A 21,765-nucleotide genomic window follows, 5' to 3' on the forward strand; every position below is an offset into this window, starting at 1 on the left:
TTGATTTAGATTGCCTAACACAACCAACCAGTAAAATAAGACCTAAAACAGGCATAGGCAAACTCAGCCCACCAGATGTTTTGTGACTACAACTCTCATGATCCCTAGCTAATAGGACCAGTGGTCAGGGATGATGTGAGTTGTGGTCCCAAAACATCTGGAAGGCCGAGTTTGCCTATGCCTGACCTAAAATAAAAGCCAGAACAATCTTTCTAAACAAGGAAAGCTGTAAACAGAAGACCAGTCAAAAGAAGTCAGAAACCACACACAAGCTTTATTTCCTCTTTGAAAAAGGCAACACCAGCTCTCAAAAGCAGCTCTTGCCAGAAAAGACTTCCTCCAAGTTTTGTGCCTAGCAAGGAACCCAGAAGAACATTGGAGTTTTCAAGGCCAGCCAGATCCGAACACCAGTGGTGGCTGGTAGACCCTGGACCTGGTTGGGCGGTCAGAGGCCAAGGAGGTCATGTAGGTGGGATCAATAAGGTCACAGGTGTGGGACCAAGTTGTTCTGGTTTTCTTCCTGTCCTCCTCACTTGCAAAGCTTTGCACACAAAAGCATTGAAGTTGTGTAAGTACTCACCACTTAACTACCATATTTTTTGCTCCATGAGACATACTTTTTTCCTTCTAAAAAGTAAGGGGAAATGTCTTATGGAGGGAATGTGTGGTCCCTGGAGCTGAATTGCCCAGGGGTGAAAAGCCAATCATGCTTTTTTTTTTTTTTGAAAGAGGGGTGGGGGTGTTGAAACGAAGCCGCTGAGCAGCTGATCAGCAAGTGACCAGGAGGGAGATAAGGGACACTAGCAATAAAGGAGGCTGCCTGGGAATGGGGAAGGTAAAAGTACATGGATCCTCAGGATTTTTGCATTGGATCACCCCAAATTCACCATCAGATCACATAGCATGTCCATGGCTACAGCCTGCACCAAAAAAATCATGCATCCACTGTTTTGTGGGGCCTTAATTGTGCAAAAATGTGGTTACAAAGTACGGATCCACATGGATCCTCAGGATTTTTGCATTGGGCTAGCCCAAACTCACCGTCAAATCACATATCATGTCTGTGGCCACAGCATGAACCACAAAAATCATACATCCATTGTTTCGTTCAGAATATTTTTTTCTTGTTTTCCTCCTCTAAAAACTAGGTTCATCTTATGGAGCAAAAAATACGGTAAACCTTAGTTTAGCAGGGGTCTCAGCTGTCAAAAGGTTCTAGTGCCGGCCCACAAGAACCCTGTGGTTCTCAAAAGGTGTGCTGCGTCACACTGGTGTGGCAGGAAGGTTCAAGGATGATCAAAGCAGTTGTGTGCCTCACAATTGGTTTTCTGCATGTGTTTAATCTGCCCAAAGGATAACCCCAAGTTAAGGAAACCATGTTGGATTATTCAAATATTCCAGAGCTCCTTATTTCAATATCATTCTTTTAATCGCTATACAAAAAAGTCATTCTATGTCCACAAACTGCTAAGAACATAAACCGAATGATTTTTGTACATAAAGGAATAGTGTACAACATTGCAGGTTAAAAGTACAAAATACACATATGCAACCATCAGCTGAGCAGGACGTCATGATTTTTAAATGGGGTTGCTTAAAAGGTTTAGTGTAGCTTGCTGTCCACCAGCTGCTTCAGACTACAACTCCCATCAGCCACTGGGAGCCGGCAGTCCAGAACAGCAGGAGGGCACCAGGGAAAGTTGGTTTAGTATCAGTTTATTATGTTAGATAAATGTAGGCATAAGTATGCTTCTGCAAAAGCCGCTTCTGAAGCGATGCGCTATTTTCCTCCTCTTCCTCCCATCTGCTCTTGCGTTCTTGTTTAGTGAATCCCTGAGCAGGCCTGTTGGTTTTCCTCTGGCGTTCACATAACTGTTCGAAACTCATCAAAAATGAAACTAGGCACATGAGCTTCAACTACCTGGAGGAAGAGAAGAACCCAAGGCTGGTTTAAAAAACTCTGCAGGAAACAACTTCCGCAAAACAAATAGGACAAGGGCTAGGGATGCATGAGAAAATTAGAATAATTTCAAAGACAGCAAGGCAAGGCATATGATGTGTTCCAAATCATTCTTCAAGAATGCAGGTAACGACACCATTTGGATGCAAGAAGATTCATTTTTAATGTATTTTTAATCTTTGTTGGAAGCCGCCCAAGAGTAGGTGGGGAAACCCAGCCAGATGGGCGGGGTATAAATAATAAATTGTTGTTGTTGTTATTATACACACGGATGTCCAATTTCCTTTTCCTTTTACTGAATGTGAAAGAAGACCTTCCTGATGCCTTTGTATCTTCTAAACTGGCCTGAGGCCTTTAGGTGTTCCGTGAACTTCGATTCAGCTGCCCTTCCAGTCAGTTGTTGCACAGGAATGGAGGGGGAGGATGCCATCTCGTCCTTTACCTCAGGCGGCAAAATGTATTGGGGTCACCCAGTTCATACGTTCTACCTGGCTGATAAGGGACTACCCCGTTGTCAAGAGGTTACTTCTCAACTGGTTAAGGCCTACTCAATTCTCAGTGGACAATTCCACACAGAATTCAAGTTACTGGATATGTGCTGTTAGGGCTCTGAACTCCCATCTGCCCTAGTCCCCATGACCAATGGTCAGGGATGATGGAGGTCCAAAGATTCTCAATCCCTGATCTCCTGCCCTTCTACCCGATTTTTCCCACCCGCAGCTGGAGATGCCATCCAGCTTCTGGGAATGTCTACATACAAAACAGATCAGATCAGAAGGATCTTTATTTGCATCAACCACTAGCCATAGCAATGAAGTACAATGTACTCATGCAAAACACATTCTCTGTGACCCACGTCTTGAAAGTCCAACTTGCACCAAGGTCTGATCCAAAGCACAAACGCAACCCAAAAGTCTGGATGCGCAGCAAAGAATTATTCCAGGGCTTTCTGTGTGCTTTCAATCTCCAAGCTGAAAAGCAAAACCTTTTATTTACTCACCCTTCGCGGCAACTTTGTATAACGAACATAATCTTCCAAAAAGAGCAGGGCACCTACAACATCGGCCGGCATTTCTGGGACCTTCTGGCTGTGGACAAGACACAAAACCAAAACCTTGATGGATTGTTCAGGAGCAACAGAGAGTATCATTAGGTGGTCACACTGTTGTGGACAAGGCATAGTTATCCTCATTTTATTTGTATGCTGCCTTTCCATAGTTCAAATCATGCTTGAGGCAGCTCACAACAGCGAGAGATTTACACAACCCCAAACAGAACAAAAGTAGTCGTGAAAAATAAAACGAAGCACACCAAAAGGTACACAAACATATCGAGCCGCTTTGCCATAAATCGTTAAGATGGATCTAAAAATAAACAATTAATTAAAAAAAATTTAATAGCAATAACAGCAATAACCTCCACCCCCCAAAAAAAATTTCCTCAAAGAGTACCCCAGTCCATGAGTCTGTTCAGCAGCCTCAGCTTTTGTAGCTGGAGTCAATCCCACCCAGGCCAGGTGGGAAAAGTCCTGTTGTTTTACAAAACCTAAAACAAACTGAAGCATAGGCTTGCTGCGTAGCCCAAATCTGGTCCAACATGCTGTTTCCCTATGGTGGTCAACAGGAAGCCCACAAGAGTAAGAACAGCCCTGCTGAATCAGGTCAGTCGCCCACCTAGTACGGCATACTCCGTGTTCCATGTGACAGCCCTTGAGATATTTGAAGATGGCTATCATATCTCATATCATACTTTGGCCACCTCATGAGAAGAGAAGACTCCCTGGAAAAGACCCTGATGTTGGGAAAGATGGAGGGCACAAGGAGAAGGGGACGACAGAGGACGAGATGGTTGGACAGTGTTCTCGAAGCTACCAGCATGAGTTTGACCAAACTGCAGGAGGCAGTGGAAGACAGGAGTGCCTGGCGTGTTCTGGTCCATGGGGTATCTGGTGTGTGTGCAGAAGCCAGGCCCTGTGACCAGTACTGGGGCCTTCCTAAGTTTGTTCTGGAGAGGCAAGGCGTGAAGCTGATTGGTAACTCACAGCACCTGGTGGCACGAGCTGGGAAGGGATATAAGGTCAGCATTTCCCTTCAGCTCTTTGAGAGCCAGTGTGGTGTAGTGGTTAAGAGCGGTAGTCAAGTAATCTGGTGAACCGGGTTCACGTCTCCGCTCCTCCACATGCAGCTGCTGGGTGACCTTGGGCCAGTCACACTTCTTTGAAGTCTCTCAGCCTCACTCACCTCACAGAGTGTTTGTTGTGGGGGAGGAAGGGAAAGGAGAATGTTAGCCACTTTGAGACTCCTTAAAGGGAGTGAAAGGCGGGATATCAAATCCAAACTCCTCTTCTTCTTCTTGCCACAGCAACACGTTCCCTGCCTTGCTGCGTTTGGTTTCTTGACTCCTTGCTCCTCGAACCCTTGTCTCGTGACTCCTTGCTTTCTGATCTTCAGACCCTTGACTTCCTGACTCCTTGCTCCCTGACCCTCGGACCCTTAGCTTCTTGACTCCAGGCTCTCTGACCCTCAGACTCCTGGCATCCTGACTCCTGGCTTCTGGACCCCCATTCCTGCTCCCACCCTGCCACCTTGCCCCCGGTCCTGACTTCCCCTGCCAGGACTTTGATCACCCATGAAGCGGACTGTGACATGGGGTCACGAAGAGTCGGATATGACTAAACAACAACAGCATCTCCTCAGAGTCTCCTCTTTTCCAGGCTAAACATACCCAGTTCCTTCAACTGTTCCTCATCAGGCTTGGTTTCCAGACCCTAGATCATCTTGGTTGCCCTCCTCTGCGCTGTTCTGCTTAAACACTTTAAAGCCTATCCTCCTCAGCCTTTATCCTACACAACAGTCAGGGCTAATGAAATAAGGCAACTTATGGAAATGCTTCAGGACAGCCATCGTGGTTGGTGCCTTCCAGCTGTCTTTGTCTACAATTCCCATCTACCCCAGCCAAGCATGGCTAAGGGTCAGGGATGATGGGAGTTGTAGTCCAAATGCTGGGAGAGAACCACACTGGTTGGCCGGAGCCAGTGACACTAAACACCACAAGATCAAACAACAAGAAATCAACGACAACCTCAGAAAAGAAAAAAGGTTACACAAGGGAACTTCGCAGTGTGCCATTCGACAGAAGAGATTTACGCTTCCTAATTACTGAAGTGCAAAATTTAGCCACCTCATATGATATTGAGCTTGAGGAATCTTCCAGGAGGTATTTTCGAAGAATTTCGGGGGAGGATTCCAAATAATATTGAAGGGGTATAAATTGTGATGGAAGCGGTAAAATAAGTTGAACTCGTTCTTCGCTATAAAATTCGCAAAACAGAAGAATGTGTGTGACAGATTCTACCTTATTAGGTTGGCCCTAGCTAAGCAGCAGGAGTACCTTGTGCACTGCTCCATCATTGACCGAACGAACTGGCCAATCAGGGCCAGAAACTGCTCGGTGTACCGCGAGTGAAACTGCTTCAGCAGAGTGAGCAAGCCCAGCAGCAGCGGCGGCCAGTCAATGGGATCTGCCGGCTTCCTGCACACCATCCCTGAAGGGAAACAGAGAAAGAGGAGACATTTCTTAGGGATGGTGCATCCCAAAAAACCAGCCACCTTGTGGAGGCCGCTCCGAATTCTTCTCTCTGTGGGGGCTCACCCCTTGTGGGTCAGGGGGAAGCAGGTCTTCATTTCCTTGCTGTCAAAACCAACATGGGGGAAATCCCACTATCAGCTGGGCCAAAACAAATGGCTTGTGACTTGAAGACGGCCGTCGTGTGAAGCGATATAAAGATGGCACCTACGTGGAACCATTTGCATCCTCTGGTCATCCTCTGGTCATCTTGAAAAGGAAAACTATTCGGCAGGGCAGATAGCGGTAAGCTACTAGCAGATGCCAGTGGGATGCGGGTGGCGCTGTGGGTTAAACCGCAGAGCCTAGAGCTTGCCGATCAGAAGGTCAGCGGTTTGAATCACCGCAACGGGGTGCCCTGCCCTGTGGAACACCCTCCTACTAGATGTCAATAAAATAAACAACTACCTGACTTTTATAAGACATCTGAAGGCAACCCTGTACAGTGGTACCTCTGAATACGAACAGGATCAGTTTGGGAGCCCCGTTCGCATCCTGAAGCGAACACAACCCGCGTCTGTGCATGCGCGGGTTGCGATTCACCGCTTCTGCGCATGGCGTCATTTTGACCGTCTGCGCATGCGCGAGCAGCGAAACCCAGAAGTAACGCGTTCAGTTACTCTCGGGTCACCGCAGAGCGCAACCCAAAAACGCTTAACCTGAAGCAACTTCAACCTGAGGTATGACTGTATAGGGGATGTTTTCAATATGCAATGTTCCATTGCATTTTTATATACAGTGGTACCTCGGGTTAAGTACTTAATTCGTTCTGGAGGTCCGTTCTTAACCTGAAACTGTTCTTAACCTGAAGCACCACTTTAGCTAATGGAGCCTCCTGCTACCGCCGTGCTGCTGGAGCACAGTTTCTGTTCTCATCCTGAAGCAAAGTTCTTAATCCGAAGCACTATTTCTGGGTTAGGGGAGTCTGTAACCTGAAGCGTATGTAACTTGAGGTACCACTGTATTCTGTTGGGAGCAACCCAGAGTGGCTTGAGAAACCCAGTCAGATGTGTGGGATACAAGAAGCAAATCATTATTATCATCTTTGAGTGGGTCGGTGGGTGGGTGAAAGATTTCTTTCTGTAAGCCTCTGTCAAAAAGTGTAAGCAAAACAGATCTAGATGCTCCAATGGCCTGACTCGATAAGAGGCAGCTTCCTGGCTTTCCCCCCTTCCTTTTTAAAATAAGGGTGCCCTAAAGTAAATCAGTAAGTGTATCTTCTGAAAATGTGGATCAATTAAAGCTGCGAAGCAATTATTCGGAGGCCCTCGCAAGCTTTCCAATGGTGCCCTAAGAAGAAAATTACGCAGCTCAAAGCAAGCAGGTTCATTTACAGGTGGACATAATGAACAACGAAGGGAATTCCGTTATACTTGCAAGCTTGCCAAAGTTAAAATGAAAGCTCTTTGTGAGTTGTCCACGCTTACAGTCTTAGCTCATGAAAAAACAAGGGGGTGAGCAGAGGGAAAAAAGAGTTATACTATACCTAGGTTTTTACTGTACTGAAGTTTCGGCAACTGGGAAATCAGAAAGAGAAAGTTCACGATGGGAAAATACGGCAATCGTTTTGTAGTTATGTAGATCTAGAAAGGAAATAAAAAAAAAGATGGGAGGAAGAGGAAAACATTAATATTATCTATTTTATTAGGATTTTTGTATTACTGACCCTATGGTTTAAAGAAGCCACGACTCTTTGAAGTGGTATCATAGTGCTCTAACTGTATCGTGCGTATGCGGCCATAAACTCACAAAGTTCAAAAATATGATTATTATTTTTAATGCACTACAACTAACAGTTAACAACACTCACATTCACATGTTAAGCTCCATTTCATGTTAAGTCCCATACTCACGTTAGAATATTTACAACTAGCAAAACTGACGGGAAGAGTTAGAGGAGTATTGAACCAGAAAATATTTGGAGAATGGAGAATATTTAAGGATTATATAAGATCATATTGTACCAACCACACCATATTAGCAGAACTTGAGTGATACTTGTAAACACAACAAATACCGTTTGTGGAGTAGACGGGGACAATATTAAAGAATATAAAACTGTGCGGGGAAAAGCAACGACAGTATATGCAGTACAATGATTGGAAGACTCGTTTGTGGTCTTTTTTATTTAAGTGTTTATTTAAGTATTAATTAGGAAGATTAAGTATTTTTTTATGCACATAAATCTGTTTTATCTTCTTTCTTTTTGATGTATTTTCTTTTTTCTTAATTGTATTTTAATTTTCTTTTTATAGTATGAGACTGAAAATTCTTTGTATGTGTGTGTAATTTAAATTAATAAAGATTATTATTTTTTAAAAAGTTCCATTTAGACTACATAAACCTTGAGACCCACACTCTGAATGCTGGAAGTGAGAGGGAATGATTCTCTCATGAAAGGAAAACCACATCACCTTATTCAGCGGGGTGTGAATTCCGGCTGCCTCCAGGTAGGCTGTGATCTCATACAGAAGAGTGTTGTCTTCTTTAGGGTAAGGCAATGAGGGATCCTGGTAATGGGCCTCTATGTCAGCCAGGATTGCTCTAGAAGGGCAACAGGAAGAGAGAGCCACTCTCAATAACCATCACTCACAAAGACAAGCTGTGGAGGCGAGATCGCAGCACCCACAAGCGTAGTACCCATTGTCTCAAAAACTCAAGTATCTAGTCCTCACTGCTTGAAAATGTGCAAACGAAGCCTCCTAAAGTCTCACCAGCTTGGGTGAGGGGTGGCAAGGCAGGAGGGAAACAAGAGTCAGCCAAGGAGAGGGTTTCACCGACAACACAAATGCTATTTTGAACACCCACCCACCCAAGAACAGGCAGAGAAGCGGTTATGCCAAATACGTGAAACATCGGATTACTTTCCATAAACAGGTGAGGTCTTCTTTTTTGATCATTTAAGGTTATATTTTTAACCAAAAAAAGAGAGACTTTTTTCTGGTTTGCAATTAAAAATGGGAACCTCTGAATCAGAATGTTCTCTTTCAATAGGGACGCCTTTCCCACAATCCACAGCCTTTAGAGTATTTTTGGTTCTTCATTGGATTTTAACCCAACTTTATATGGGGAAAGAGTGAGCAGCCCAAGATATTTTGCTGCCTCAAATTAACCTTTCCCCCACCCCACCCAGCTAGGACCAGCACTTTAAAAACTCTAGTTTTTAATATTAGCCTTATTTCATCCTCCCCTCACTGTAAGCTGTCTTGAGATGCCGTTGGATCTTCAAAACAAGTAAGAGTCTTTTCAATGATACTGAATATAGACCTTGCAAAAGGTTCTGGCTACAAAAAATTGGGTGGGGATTGCATCTCACTCAGAATATCTTGGGCTGACAGCTTTTCCCCGATTCACAGGACGTGGGATGCAAAGAAATCTCCAATGGGTTTTGAGTCTATGAAACTGTGACCTGGTCCCCCCCCCCCAGCCCTTGTTCCATCCCAAAATGCAGCGCATTCTGCATGCAACCATTTTTGCCTGTAAAATGGCACAGGCCATTATCATCCTGGCGAAACCAGCCAGTGATCCTCAAGGAGCTTTGATTCTTACTCATTAAGGTTCTCCAATGCAGCTGCTAAATGCTTGGAGTCGAATCTGCAGGAATAGTTAAGTTCGTTGGCGATCTGCCGTCTCAGAATCTGCATCTGGCCAACCTGGGGAAGGAGGGAAAGAAAGAAAGAAAGAAAGAAAGAAAGAAAGAAAGAAAGAAAGAAAGAAAGAAAGAACTTAAGGAGCTCATCACAAGGAAGGAGTGAAAAACAAACTTCATTGCAGCAAACATCTTGTCTTTCCAAAGTAGGGTTTACCAAGCACCAGTTAAAAGGGGTGAGGTTATAAGGGGTCAGCAAACTTTTTCAGCAGGGGGCCGGTCCACTGTCCCTCGGACTTTGTGGGGGGCCGGACTATATTTTGAAAAAAACAACAATGGACGAATTCCTATGCCCCACGAATAAAGCAGTTTTCATGTAAATTCAAGTGTAGGAGTGCAAATATCCAGAGTGTGGGGTCAGGTGGGATTACTATGAGGAATTATAAAATATGCATCAAGCCATTGTGTCCACGATGAATGCATTGTGTTGACTGGGTTTGATTCATTGACAATCATTTCTGATCAAATCCCACAACCCTCTGCATCTCTGGCCATTTCCTCTACTGTCCATTTCTCTTGCTTGACAAGTCACGTACACAGCCCAGTTGCCAGTTTGCTTCACCAGGCATGCATCCTGGGCCATCAAAGATAGTGGGCAAGCTTCTTTGATGTAGCTTTTCTGATATGTTAATCTTAGGATGTTAATCTTTGGGCCAGGAAACAGATCTCACCTGAAGGTGATAATGATCGCTGCCTTCCTGGCCATCCTCCTTATCATGTATATTGCCTGTTTATTGCCTGTTCTGGCAATCATCTCTGGGGTTGCCAGACACACTCCTTTGTAGTTCTGTTCTTTGTTTACCCCAGAAATATGTGTGCTTAATTAGTTCTGGTAGTTTAACTTTGTCCCCACGTGGGGTTTGTTGAAATGCTCAGAAGAAATTTGATTGGTTCTTACAAACACTCGGTAAAAAGTTCTTTTGTGAATAAAACGACCTGGGCCAGGGGGTGGAGAGACAGATTATTATATGCACTCTTCCCAGAGTCTTGCTGGTTCAAGCCTCTGGGTGTATTCTTATTAATCAGAGTTCAATCCTTCCTTTACTCTGAGAACGCCTCATACAAGAACAACATCAAACTACAGTAACTTGTCCAGCAGTACCATTCTTATTAAGTTTCTTACGCAGTACACAGTACAGAAGCAATACATTTATTTATGCACCGTCAATTCAAATACCCTCTCTACAGATTCTTCTGTCATGGGTGGAATAAAAATATCTTGTGTCTCAATTGTAAAGATTTGAAGCCAAGCCTTTGAAGTGCCATTAATTACCCTTCTATGGTGAGTAAGGCATTCCGACAGCCACATTCCAAATATTACCTGGCCAGATTCCAGTGGGGATTTATACAGACTGTTTCCAGTATCGGGCTATTGCTAATCAGGATGCTGATAACAGAAAAAATGCTAAGTCTCTGCATTTAAGGTTATTGTTTAGATTTGAGTCTAATGATAACATGAGCTGAATTGGGTGGAAGAGACAGATGCGTAATTTTGGAAGTAATGTGGAACACTTTTTCCCAAAAGGAGCTTAGCTACGTGCAACTCCACCATGCATGAAGATAATAATAATATAATAATAATTTATTATTTATACCCCGCTCATCTGGCTGGGTTTCCCCAGCCACTTTGGGCTGCTCCCAACCGAATATTAAAAACACAGTACAGCATTAAACATTAAAAGCTTCCCTAAACAGGACTGCCTTCAGATGTCATTTAAAAGTAAGATAGCTGCTTATTGCCACAGGGCGGGTGCCACTACCGAGAAGGCCCTCTGCCTGGTTCCCTGTAACCTCACTTCTCATAGTGAGGGAACCACCAGAAGGCCCTTGGAGCTGGACCTCAGTGTCTGGGTTGAATGATGGTGAGGCGTTCTCAAAGTAAAGGAAGGATTGAACTCTGATTAATAAGAATACACAGAATACACAGAGGCTTGAACCAGCAAGACTCTGGGAAGGGTGCGTATAATAATCTGTGTCTGTCCCCTCGGCCCAGGTCATTTTATTCACAAAAGAACTTTTACAGTGTGTTCGTAAGAACCAATCAGATTTCTTCTGCGCATATCAACAAACCCCACATGGGGACAAAGTTAAACTACCAAAACTAATTAAGAACGCATATTTCTGGGGTAAACAAAACAGAACTACAAAGGAGTGCATCCAACAACCCCGGAGATCATAAACAAGCAATATATATAAGAAGGATGGCAAGGAGATAGGCATCTTTATCACCTTCCTGTGAAACTATTTCCAGGCCCTAAGATTGACATCCTGAGATTAACACATCGGAAAGGCTACTTCAAAGAAGCCACCCACTATCTTTCGTAGCCCAGGATGTATGATGCAGCAACTGGCACCTGGCTGTGTACGTGACTTGTCAAGCAAGAGAAATGGACAGTAGAAGAAATGGCCAGAGATGCAGAGGGTTGTGGGATTTGAAGAAGCAGAGGTGTGGACTGATCAAACATCATATCAAAATAGTTTAAACCCAGTCAACGCAATGCTTTCATTGCTGACACAGATGGCCAGTGTGGTGTAGTGGTTAAGAGCGGTGGACTCGTAATCTGGGGAACCGGGTTCGCATCTCCGCGCCTCCACCTGCAGCTGCTGGGTGACCTTGGGCCAGTCACACTTCTTTGAAGTCTCTCAGCCCCACTCACCTCACAGAGTGTTTGTTGTGGGGGAGGAAGGGAAAGGAGATTGTTAGCCGCTTTGAGGCTCCTTAAAGGGAGTGAAAGGCGGGATATCAAATCCAAACTCTTCTTCTTCTTACTCTATATTTGTTATAATTCCTCATAGCAATCCCACCTGATCACTACATGATGGGGATGGAGACGCTCTTTCAGGTATACTGGGCTGAGGCCGTTTAGGGCTTTAAAGGTCAGCACCAACACTTTGAATTGTGCTTGGAAAGGTACTGGGAGCCAATGCAGGTCTCTCAGGACCGGTGTTATATGAGCGTCTCTCTCTCCGCAGCCTTTCCAGCAAGCCCCATTTTGGTCTTCTTCAGCAGTATCGCAGCCAGACAAGAGCAGGGCTGCTGGATGAGGTCAAAGGCTCATCTACCATAGCATCTTGCTTGCACAGAGGCCAGGCAGGTGCCCGTGGAAAGCCTGCAGACAGAGCACAACAACCGAGGGCCCGGTTGCTAGACACGTTCATGGCTGCTTAGGTTTTTGCAACAAACAAACAAACCCATGCAATTAGAAATAATCCTACAGATTAGCAGAAGGCGGGGATGGGGAAGACTTTGAAGAGCTTGGGCGACGGCTGGCAAAATGCTGGGAGAATAAGTAGAGGAGCCAGACAGGGAGAACACCGTGGCCTTACCCCACGTGTAATGAACATTATTACAAAAGTACCTTCATAATCGCATCGAGGTATGCAGGCCATATCCTCTGCGTTTTGGTGACTGCTGTGGAATACACCTTGACACAATTGGCTGCAATAAAGAAAACAGGGAGGGGGGAAAACACAAAGCCCTATCATTGGAATCCTCCGTGTTTTTATTAGGCTGTGTACAGTTTTCATAGGGACGCGGGTGGCGCTGTGGGTTAAACCACAGAGCCTAGGACTTGCCGATCAGAAGGTCAGCGGTTCAAATCCCCGCGACGGGGTGAGCTCCCGTTGCTCAGTCCCTGCTCCTGCCAACCTAGCAGTTCGAAAGCACGTCAAAGTGCAAGTAGATAAATAGGTACCACTCCGGCGGGAAGGTAAACAGCATTTCCGTGCACTGCTCTGGTTCGCCAGAAGCGGCTTATAGTCATGCTGGCCACATGACCCAGAAGCTGTATGCCGGTTCCCCCGGCCAATGAAACGAGATGAGCGCCGCAACTCCAGAGTCGGCCACGACTGGACCTAATGGTCAGGGGTCCCTTTACCTTTTTACAGGTTCCATGCTACTCAGAATCCACCTTAAGGGTTGGCATTGCAAATTGTGCTTCCTCCCTTCCTACATGGAATCACACGAACCACAGTATCTGTAGCCTGGAAAACTGTGACGCCTACACCCCTGCCCCCTTGTGCATCTCCCATCATGTCAAAAGGTGATTAACAGTAAGATAAATACATACAGTGGTACCTTGGTTTACGAACAGCCCAGTTCACGAACACCTTGGAACCCGAACACTGCAAACCCAGAAGTAGGGGTTCTGGTTTTCGAAATTTGCACCGGAAGCTGAACGTGCTCCCGTTTTCACTGTTGCGCAGCAAATTTGAGTCCCCCGCATAGTAATTAAGCCTTTTCCCTCCCGCTTCTGCCTTTGCACGGCTCGTTTGCATCCCCTCCCCATTTTATTTTAAGCCAGGCATAGGCAAACTCGCCCTCCAGATGTTTTTGGGACAACTCCCATCATGCCTAGCTAATAGGACCAGTGGTCAGGGATGATGGGAACTGTAGTTTCAAAACATCAGGAGGGCCGAGTTTCCCTATGCCTGTTTTAAGCCTTTTCCCTCCCGCTTCTGCCCTTGCCCCGCTCGTTTGAGTCCCCCCACATCGTTAATTAAAGCCTTCCGTTTCAACAGTGTTCTGAGGTGATATTTGGTGTTTGCTATTTTTTTGAATTTTTGTTTGTGTGACTTGTTTTCATTTTTGTGAATGGCTTGTTTTTCGTTTAATGACTATCAGCGCAGGTAAGAAAAAAATATTTTTAATTTTCATCATCTACAATACTGTCTTATTTATCTTATAGTACAGAACATTGATTATTGTTTTCATTTTATGGATCGATGGTCTTGTTAGATAGTAAGATCCATGTTAAATTGCTGTTTTAGGGGTTGTTTTACATTGTCTGGAACGGATTAATCCATTTCTCACTATTTTCTATAGGAAAGCTCACCTTGGTTTAAGAACGGACTTCTGGTTTAAGAATGGACTTCCGGAACGGATTAAGTTCATAAACTGAGGTACCACTGTATATAGATAGGATACCATCCCTTGCGGTTTTATCTTCCAACTCCTGAATGCAGTGATTCCTAAACTGTGGCCCGCAAGCTTCATTCAGGTGGTCTGTGGAATTTGCATTAAATATCCACACTGGCTTTTAGCAGTACTTTTGTTGCTTTTTTCCTTTCCTTTTGCATGTATTGCATTTTATTCTATTGCAGTTCGAGCAGCATTCAATAAAATGTATGCAATAAAATGTAATATATAAGAAACGAAAGAAGAAAGATACGGTTGAAAATCGTGCGGTAACTAGCGCAGCTCATTCCAATGGCTGCAACAGGAAGAAAAAATATTTAGCAGGCCAGCAGGAGCCTCAGCAGTTCCCCAGTGGTCTGTGGGGCAAAGAAGCCTGAAGGTAAGAGCCTGAACATTTTCGGCACCCCCTTGCAGAAGAACGGCAGCCTACCCGCAAAACTCCTGAAAACTTCTCAAGCGATTCATCGTTTGAGAATCTGTTTTCTAGCCTGGAACTCTGGTGGAAAGGATTCTTACCCACAATTCCCTTCAAAGGGTTGACAGCGTTTGTGAGAGATTTCAAGGCGTCGTGTACACCTTTGTCACGTAGCACCGTCTTCTGAAACATGCTGAGGAAATTCTAAAGCAAAACAAAAAGAACAATTAAGGCCACAGCTGGCGATCTCCTTTGAAGCAAGTCCGTCACTCAAGCATGTGCATGAGAAAGCAATTCATATCAGCACCAGTCTCAAATTTAAATAGTAATAATAAGTTGCAAAGACGCAAACAAGTTCTGCCTTCAGTTTCTCAGAGCAGAGGCCCTAGAAAACTGAAGCCTCGGTCCTCCACTCTGCAAAATGGGGATAATAGTGACCTATTCTCCTAGTGGCGCTGGATTTAGGGCGCTGCAGGCGGTTCTCTCACACAGAGCGTTGAGCTGAGGGGGCGCGAAGTTGAGAAGATCCATAACTGAAAAAGATCCCTTTGAGGGTGCCAAATTTTGGGCGCCATTTTACGAAAGATTACCAAAGGCCGTCCCTGCTCCTAGGTCTACTGCATGGGCAAATGAAACCAATGTTCCAGAAAGCGCCTATAGCTTGAGGGCATGATCCATCCTCTCCCACCATCTCAGCAACTCTGGGCACCTGGTCCTTAGCTGGAAGGGGATTCAGAAAGATAATTTATTACGGTCAAAGACCAGCTCACACAACATAACACAATAAAAACAGCGTTAGATAAAAGATAAAATATACAATCGGAGCAGATTGCAGCAGTAGTTCGTGAGTTAAAATTGAGATATATACATTCACCCTTACAACTGAGATTTGGGCTACCATAAAAAATGGACCCTGAGGCAACTTCAGCATTTCCCTATTAAGCTATTTTATTCTAGAGGATGATCTGTGCCTACAAATCTGGGCGCAGAATCTGGCTACCAGCCAGGTCGTCTTATGATCTTTGCCTAAGAGGAGAGAATTAAGTTTAGACTTGTCTGAAAGATCGGCGAGCCTCTTCAGCAAAGGACCAATGGTGTCTCTACAGATCTCAACATAAAAAGGACATCTAAAATATATATGTTCGGGGCTTCCTATTTCCCCTGATGGGCAGGCGCAAAGTCTCTGTTCATACGGGACCCTTCTATAGGAGCCTTCCAGAACCGGTGAGGGCAAGGCTGAACTACTAGCAAGATTAAAAGCCCTTCTTGCATTTCTGGGTGTGGGGGAATAGAGATATGCTGCTGGAGCGGCTGGAAGGCGATTCAATTTCCGTGCCTCCTCCCTCAAATTGACAGATCCAGCAACTTTGGCTATGCAGGCTTTGGAAAGAGAGAGGAGAGCAGCCCATGAAAGCAGAATCACTCAGTCCTTCTGTGAGATACATGGAAGGAGCTCCGATCCCAGGTAATGCACATGCCCGCTGCACATCTGGAGCAATGTATACCCAAGACAAGAGGCTATTGTTGGGAATCTGAATACGTGCAGCTACTCACACAGAGGTAATTAAGATTTGGCAGACAGCCAAAAGGTCATGTGAAGGAGTAAGTCTGCCTGGTGATACAGAAGGCATGGAGATAGCTCCTTGATTGGTCAAGCTCTCCCAAGGGAGTGATAATTAATGGCCTACTAACTGGAATGTGAGCTAGTACAAGTTTGAGTGTAGGAGTTGTGAGTCATGTAAGAGAAAGCTAGCAAAAGATCCGTGTTCTGTTCCTGTAAATAGTCCACTGTATATAATAAACACCTAACTACAAGTTCCTGGTTCCTGCTTCGTCCATCCTGTCTGCAGTCAAGTCGCCAATTGTTTCTGTGGATTCTGCGTTTACTTTGCTAGGGCTGGCTAAGGTCTTGCAACTAGTCAGAAAGTTGCGAAACACCAATAGGTTTTGCCAATAGCTATATACTGTCTTATGGCAGGAATGGAACCTGTGGACCTTCAGATGTTGACTGCAACTCTCATAGGACGTGGGTGGCGCTGCAGTCTAAACCACTGAGCCTTTTGAGCTTGGCGATCGGAAGGTCGCCGGTTCGAATCACCGCAACAGGGTGAGCTCCTGCTGCTGTCCCAGCTCCTGCCAACCTAGCAGTTCGAAAGCACACCAGTTCAAGCTGATAAATAGGTACCACTGTGGCAGGAAGGTAAAGGGCGTTTCTGCGTGTTCTGACTTCTGTTACGGTCCTCCATGCGCCAGAAGTGGTTTAGTCATGCTGGCCACATGACCCAGAAAGCTGTCTGTGGACGGCTCCCTCGGCCTGAAGCAAGATGAGCGCTGCAAACGCACAGTCACCTTTGACTGGACTTAACCGCCCAGGGGTCCTTTACCTTGCCTACAATTCTTATCCCTCCATACCATTGGAAATGCTGACTGCGGCTGAAGGGACTTGGGAGTCCAAAAGCATATGGAAGGTTACAGGTCCCCTGTCCATGCCCTATGCTGACCTCACCCCCCTTGAATGTGCAGCTTTGCATTGGCACAGAGATGATTGTGAGCGGCCATAGCTCAGAGGCTGAGCAGAAGCCATGCGCGAAAAAGGCCCACATTCCAACCCAAACATGCCCAATTAGAGTAGTGGTTCTCAAAGGGTGCGGTGCGGCAGGAGACAATGGCCTTGCCGCTGCCCCCCGAGCTTGTGGGGCTGGCGGTGGGGGGAGCGCTGCTTTCCCCCACCGCCAGCCTCTAAGATCCCTGAAGCCTTTGGAGCGCAGCGGGACGTCGCGCTGCGCTCCAAAGGCTTCGGGTTCCTTTTGCTGACCCAAAGCCCTTGCAGCGCAGCGCGAGGTCCTGCTGCACTCCAAAGGCTTGAGGCTTCAGGGACAGCCTTTGTAGCCTCCACAGGGGAGCAGTGTGAAGGCACCCCGCTGCCCTGCGGAGGCTTTGCGCAGCCATTCCCAAGCTAGAACAGCGAGACGGAGCGCTGTGCAGCCCTCCGTCTCCCTGTTCTGGCTTTGGGCTTAGCCGCGCAGCCTGCATTCGCTCTATAGGACGCACACACATTTCCCCTTAATTTTTGGAGGGGAAAAAGTGCGTCCTATAGAGTGAAAAATACGGTACATAGTGTCCTTTGTTATAAGCACTGAATTAGAAGAATCAGGTTGAGAAAGCGCTGGGAAATATCCCTGTCCCAAGAGATATGACGTGCTGGGAGACAATATTAGCCAACATGGACCTATAGCTTATAAAGCGATGGATTGCTAAATGGTAGTACTAAGTAAGAATTGTCCAGGCGTTCTTGCCATGCTAGGTGATGAACAACCTAACAACATCATAGTAAGCAATCAAAGGGTGACTGAAGGCCATTTTCTTGTTTTCGCTGAAGGTAGCGTAACTAAGCATGGCATGGGAAAATTGGGCAAATCCAAAAGGACAGAGGGCAGTTCTCTCCCCAAGATGCTGGAATTGCACCTCCCCAGGCAGCGGTCTGCTTTTGCTCAACTCCTGGAGCACCCTACGCTTGGGTTACCTGCAGCTCTTTCACAATCATGAAGCAGAGAAGCCTGTCAAGACCATTCAGGCCAAAGGTGCCCAGGGTGTCCTGGATTTCGGAAAAGAGGCGGCTGTTGGACACTTCCTGGTGCGTTCGCAGATCGTACCAGGTGTTCAGGGGGTCAATGTAGCAGGCGCTTCTGCAAGAGGCAAAGAGGATGGAGAGGCTTCCATGAAACTTCTATGCCTAAGTCCTTATCTTTCCCATGTGTCCTCCCCCCTCCCCCACAATTCTGGTGGGTAAATGTTCATCCCAAACTTTTCATAATACGTTTATGCAAATGCCAGGCTTTCAGAAACCTGGACAACAATATGCAAGCTGCACACGGTGCTCACTTTGGGTCTGTGATCCTCAGGATCTCTCGGCAGAGCCGGCCAATGAAGGTAGCAGATTCATCCACAGGTGCGAATGTTGGTATTGGGATATGTGTGGACTGATACATGCTTTGCCAGTCCTGGATCTGAAAGATACGCAGGTTGGAAGTAACTCTTAAGGCCTGTCTTTCATTACAACGATGACAACAACTACGGCATTATTAGTGGTACGGTATTTTACAAAACGGTTTTGCTTCGAGGTTCAAAAAACCATGGCTTGTATCCAATGCGTTCCATCAGTAGAAGGATTTTTGCTTGTGCAAAAGACTTCCCCCGCCCTACGCTTCAATTTGTTCTGGGGCTTCCCTCAACCCCACAGAGCAGATTTGGAGGAGAGGAGAGGAGAAAGGGGGTAGGTTCCATTTTGGAAATCATTGCACTGTAGGAACATATTAGCTGGATACCACCCCATGTTGCTATTACATCTGCCTTTGTGCAGCGATCGTTCTGTACAGTGGTACCTCGGGTTAAGAACTGAATTCGTTCTGGAGGTCTGTTCTTAACCTGAAGCACCACTTTAGCTAATGGGGCCTCCTGCTGCCGCCGCGCGATTTCTGTTCTCATCCTGAAGCAAAGTTCTTAACCTGAGGTAGTATTTCTGGGTTAGCGGAGTCTGTAACCTGAAGCATCTGTAACCTGAAGCGTCTGTAACCTAAAGAGTCTATAACCCAAGGTACCACTGTATTTTGGGTGCCCCTCAGCAAGATATGCTTAGTAGACCTTCTTCATTTCGGATGAGGTGGAGCACCAGTCCTAAATCAGATTGCTGCCCTCTACTGGTGCCTGAAATCCATTCAGGATGTACCATCCACAACAAAACAGCAAGTCATCTTCAGCTTCGCCTATCACCCTTCCCTCCTCTGCCCAATAAGTCTTGCTGCAGGTATCTGGAAACAGCAACTGGAACAACACAGACTAACTGGGGAAGGGCCCTAGAGAATCTGCTTTTGCATGTCCCAAACAGAGCTGGGAAAGATCCCTGCCTCCGGGAAGGTGCCTGCTTCCTAGTCAGTGGAGACCACCAGGGATCGGGAGCCTGCGACTCTCTGGATGTTGTTGGGACTACAAATCCCATCGTCCCTGATTACTGGCAACGCTGGCTGGAGCTGATGGGAGCTCGAGTCCAGCAACATCTGCAGGGCCACCCTTTCCCCATCCCTGGTGTAGACAACACTTAGCTGGATGGGCCAGCAGAGTAAAGGAAGCTTCCTAGGTTCTGAAGCTAAGAGCCCGATTCTAAATCTTTCACTGATGCACAAGCAAACTGTCCTGGGCTGGCTTGCATTGTGGTCACAGTGCAACCAATACTTGGATTCCAACTCTATATCTTTCCGGGCACTCCACCCCTTATCGCTAAATCTGCAAGTGGAGCTGATTGTAGGATCAAACACATTAAAAAAAGGGTTTGTGTGGAGTCAATATTTTCGAACTGCTCAGATTAAGAGCAGTTGTGAGCAGTTATGAAGCTCATTGCCAAGAATAACTTGTACCTTGGTCCTCAAGAAGTTATTGCACTCCTGTTCCACATTGTAATTGATAATCCGGGACACCTCTTCCTGCCAAATCTTCAAGCCGTAGATGTTGACATAATCCTGGATATACTCAAAAGAGCGGTGGAACCCATCCATTGTGGCTGCCATGTCTTTCAGCTTGGGCATGAGTTCACTGGGCTGTGGAAAGAGGGAAGAAAATGAAAATGACACCCAGCATTTACTTCTCTTACAGTTCATCATTTTTTTTGTAATCAGCAAGGTTGGGACAGGGGACAGAGAAAAGATTTAGACACCAAAGTAACAAATGCAATTTAAGCAAGAGTTTCTGTAGTGCCTGTCACAGGGAACTATAGCCTACACAAACTCTTGACACCCACGGTTTTCTTCTCTCCAAACAAACCACAGGAGGAAGCTAGGTTTTTTCTTGGATTTGTATCTTAGGTAATTTGGAGAGAAACTCTCCAAACTGTGGTTTGCACACAACTCTAAGTCAGAACTCTGGTTCCTGCTTGGAGCGAAGGAGTCAAACGAGGGCAATCTGAGCTGCATGCACAAGCACTCAGCTTGCTCACAGTAAACCGTGGTTTCTCTTGACCACGTTTTGTCATGGCATGCAAACCAATCTTGAGAGCAGAGCCCTAATCTGAAAAGAAAATATAAGCAAGCAAAGGAAGGAAGGAAGCCTCCATATAACTGTCATAGCAACTGGTCACGGCAAGTGAATGTAGAGAAGGAAAGAAAAATGGGGGAAATTGAGGGATGTGTTTGGCACCTTGGCTCTGGGGTTGAAGATAAGCCCTCTGTGCAGTGCTAGCGCCACTCGTTTCACCAACTCTTTCCTTATACCATCTTCTAGCAGCTGTTTGGGATCCACCTAAGGTGAGAAAACAAAGACAGAAGACATTATGTACAAAACCCCACATACTTCCTACGAATGTCAATGCAAAACCTTGTAGCCGTGTGACAGGAGCAAGCCGGCAGTAATCACACAGAGCAATTTGGAGTTAATTCTTTATTAACAAAAACAGGAGTCAGGCCTAACCAGCACAGCAACTCACCTATGGCACGTCTGGCAGCCATGAAGCAGTTGCTGACACTCAAGGACCCTGCCTCCCCACAGCCATCTAAGTCTCCTCCTCTCCAGGGTTCTCCCCCCCCCCAAGCAATCTGAGACTGTGCCTGCGTGAAGCTAACTTCTCCTCTGCCCTTTTCATGCCTCTCCTGGTTCTGGGAGACCAGAGGAATTACCGTATTTTTCGCTCTATAAGACTGACTTCTCCCCCTCCAAAAATTAAGGGGAAATGTGTGCGCGTCTTATGGAGCGAATGCAGGCTCCATGACTTCAGCGAAAGCAATGCGAAGCCTCCGAAGCGCAGCGGGAGCGTTCCCGCTGCGCTCCGGAGGCTTCGTGTTGCTTTCGCTGAAGCCTGAAGAGCGAGAGGGGTCGGTGTGCACTCTTGCTCTCCTGGCTTCGCTTTGCTGGAGAGGTGCTCCGCAGCTTTCCCCCTCTGCGCAGTGCCCCTTTAGCCAAGCGGGAGGAGAAATGGAAGGGGCGCTGCGCAGAGAGGGAGAGAATTTGTTTTACTTGTTCTCCCCCTCTAAAACTAGGTGCGTCCTATGGTCGTGTGCATCCTATAGAACGAAAAATACGGTAGTTGCAGCAGAAGAGGGAGACACCCATGCCTCTTCACCAGATGACTCAACTCCGTCTTTCCGCCTCCTTTCTCTCCCACTTCAACTTCTGCCTCAGCTACTTCAGCTTCTGCCTCCGATTCTGCCAGAGAC

At 46.1% G+C, this 21,765-nt stretch overlaps 1 protein-coding gene across 2 annotated transcripts in view; it reads right to left on the reverse strand.

Moving 5' to 3' along the window:
• Positions 1-254: 254 nt before the first annotated feature.
• Positions 255-21,765, reverse strand: part of WASHC5 (WASH complex subunit 5) — a 47,394-nt gene continuing 25,883 nt past the window's right edge. The window contains exons 18-29 of one of the 2 annotated variants that reach the window (XM_082235495.1): positions 20,753-20,854; positions 19,978-20,157; positions 18,449-18,573; positions 18,090-18,252; positions 14,668-14,770; positions 12,593-12,672; positions 9,134-9,237; positions 7,999-8,128; positions 7,071-7,167; positions 5,351-5,504; positions 2,961-3,048; positions 255-1,921 (exon numbers count right to left, since the gene is read on the reverse strand). In XM_082235495.1, coding sequence (XP_082091621.1) covers positions 1,865-1,921; positions 2,961-3,048; positions 5,351-5,504; positions 7,071-7,167; positions 7,999-8,128; positions 9,134-9,237; positions 12,593-12,672; positions 14,668-14,770; positions 18,090-18,252; positions 18,449-18,573; positions 19,978-20,157; positions 20,753-20,854 — 1,383 coding nt within the window. In that variant the 3' untranslated portion in view covers positions 255-1,864. Of the gene's footprint in view, positions 1,922-2,956; positions 3,049-5,350; positions 5,505-7,070; positions 7,168-7,998; positions 8,129-9,133; positions 9,238-12,592; positions 12,673-14,667; positions 14,771-18,089; positions 18,253-18,448; positions 18,574-19,977; positions 20,158-20,752; positions 20,855-21,765 lie in introns of both variants that reach the window. The other variant, XM_082235496.1, reaches the window with a different exon arrangement.

The sequence above is a fragment of the Podarcis vaucheri genome (genome assembly GCF_965113315.1).
Source record: "Podarcis vaucheri genome assembly, chromosome: 8".
In the NCBI taxonomy this organism is placed as follows: domain Eukaryota; kingdom Metazoa; phylum Chordata; class Lepidosauria; order Squamata; family Lacertidae; genus Podarcis; species Podarcis vaucheri.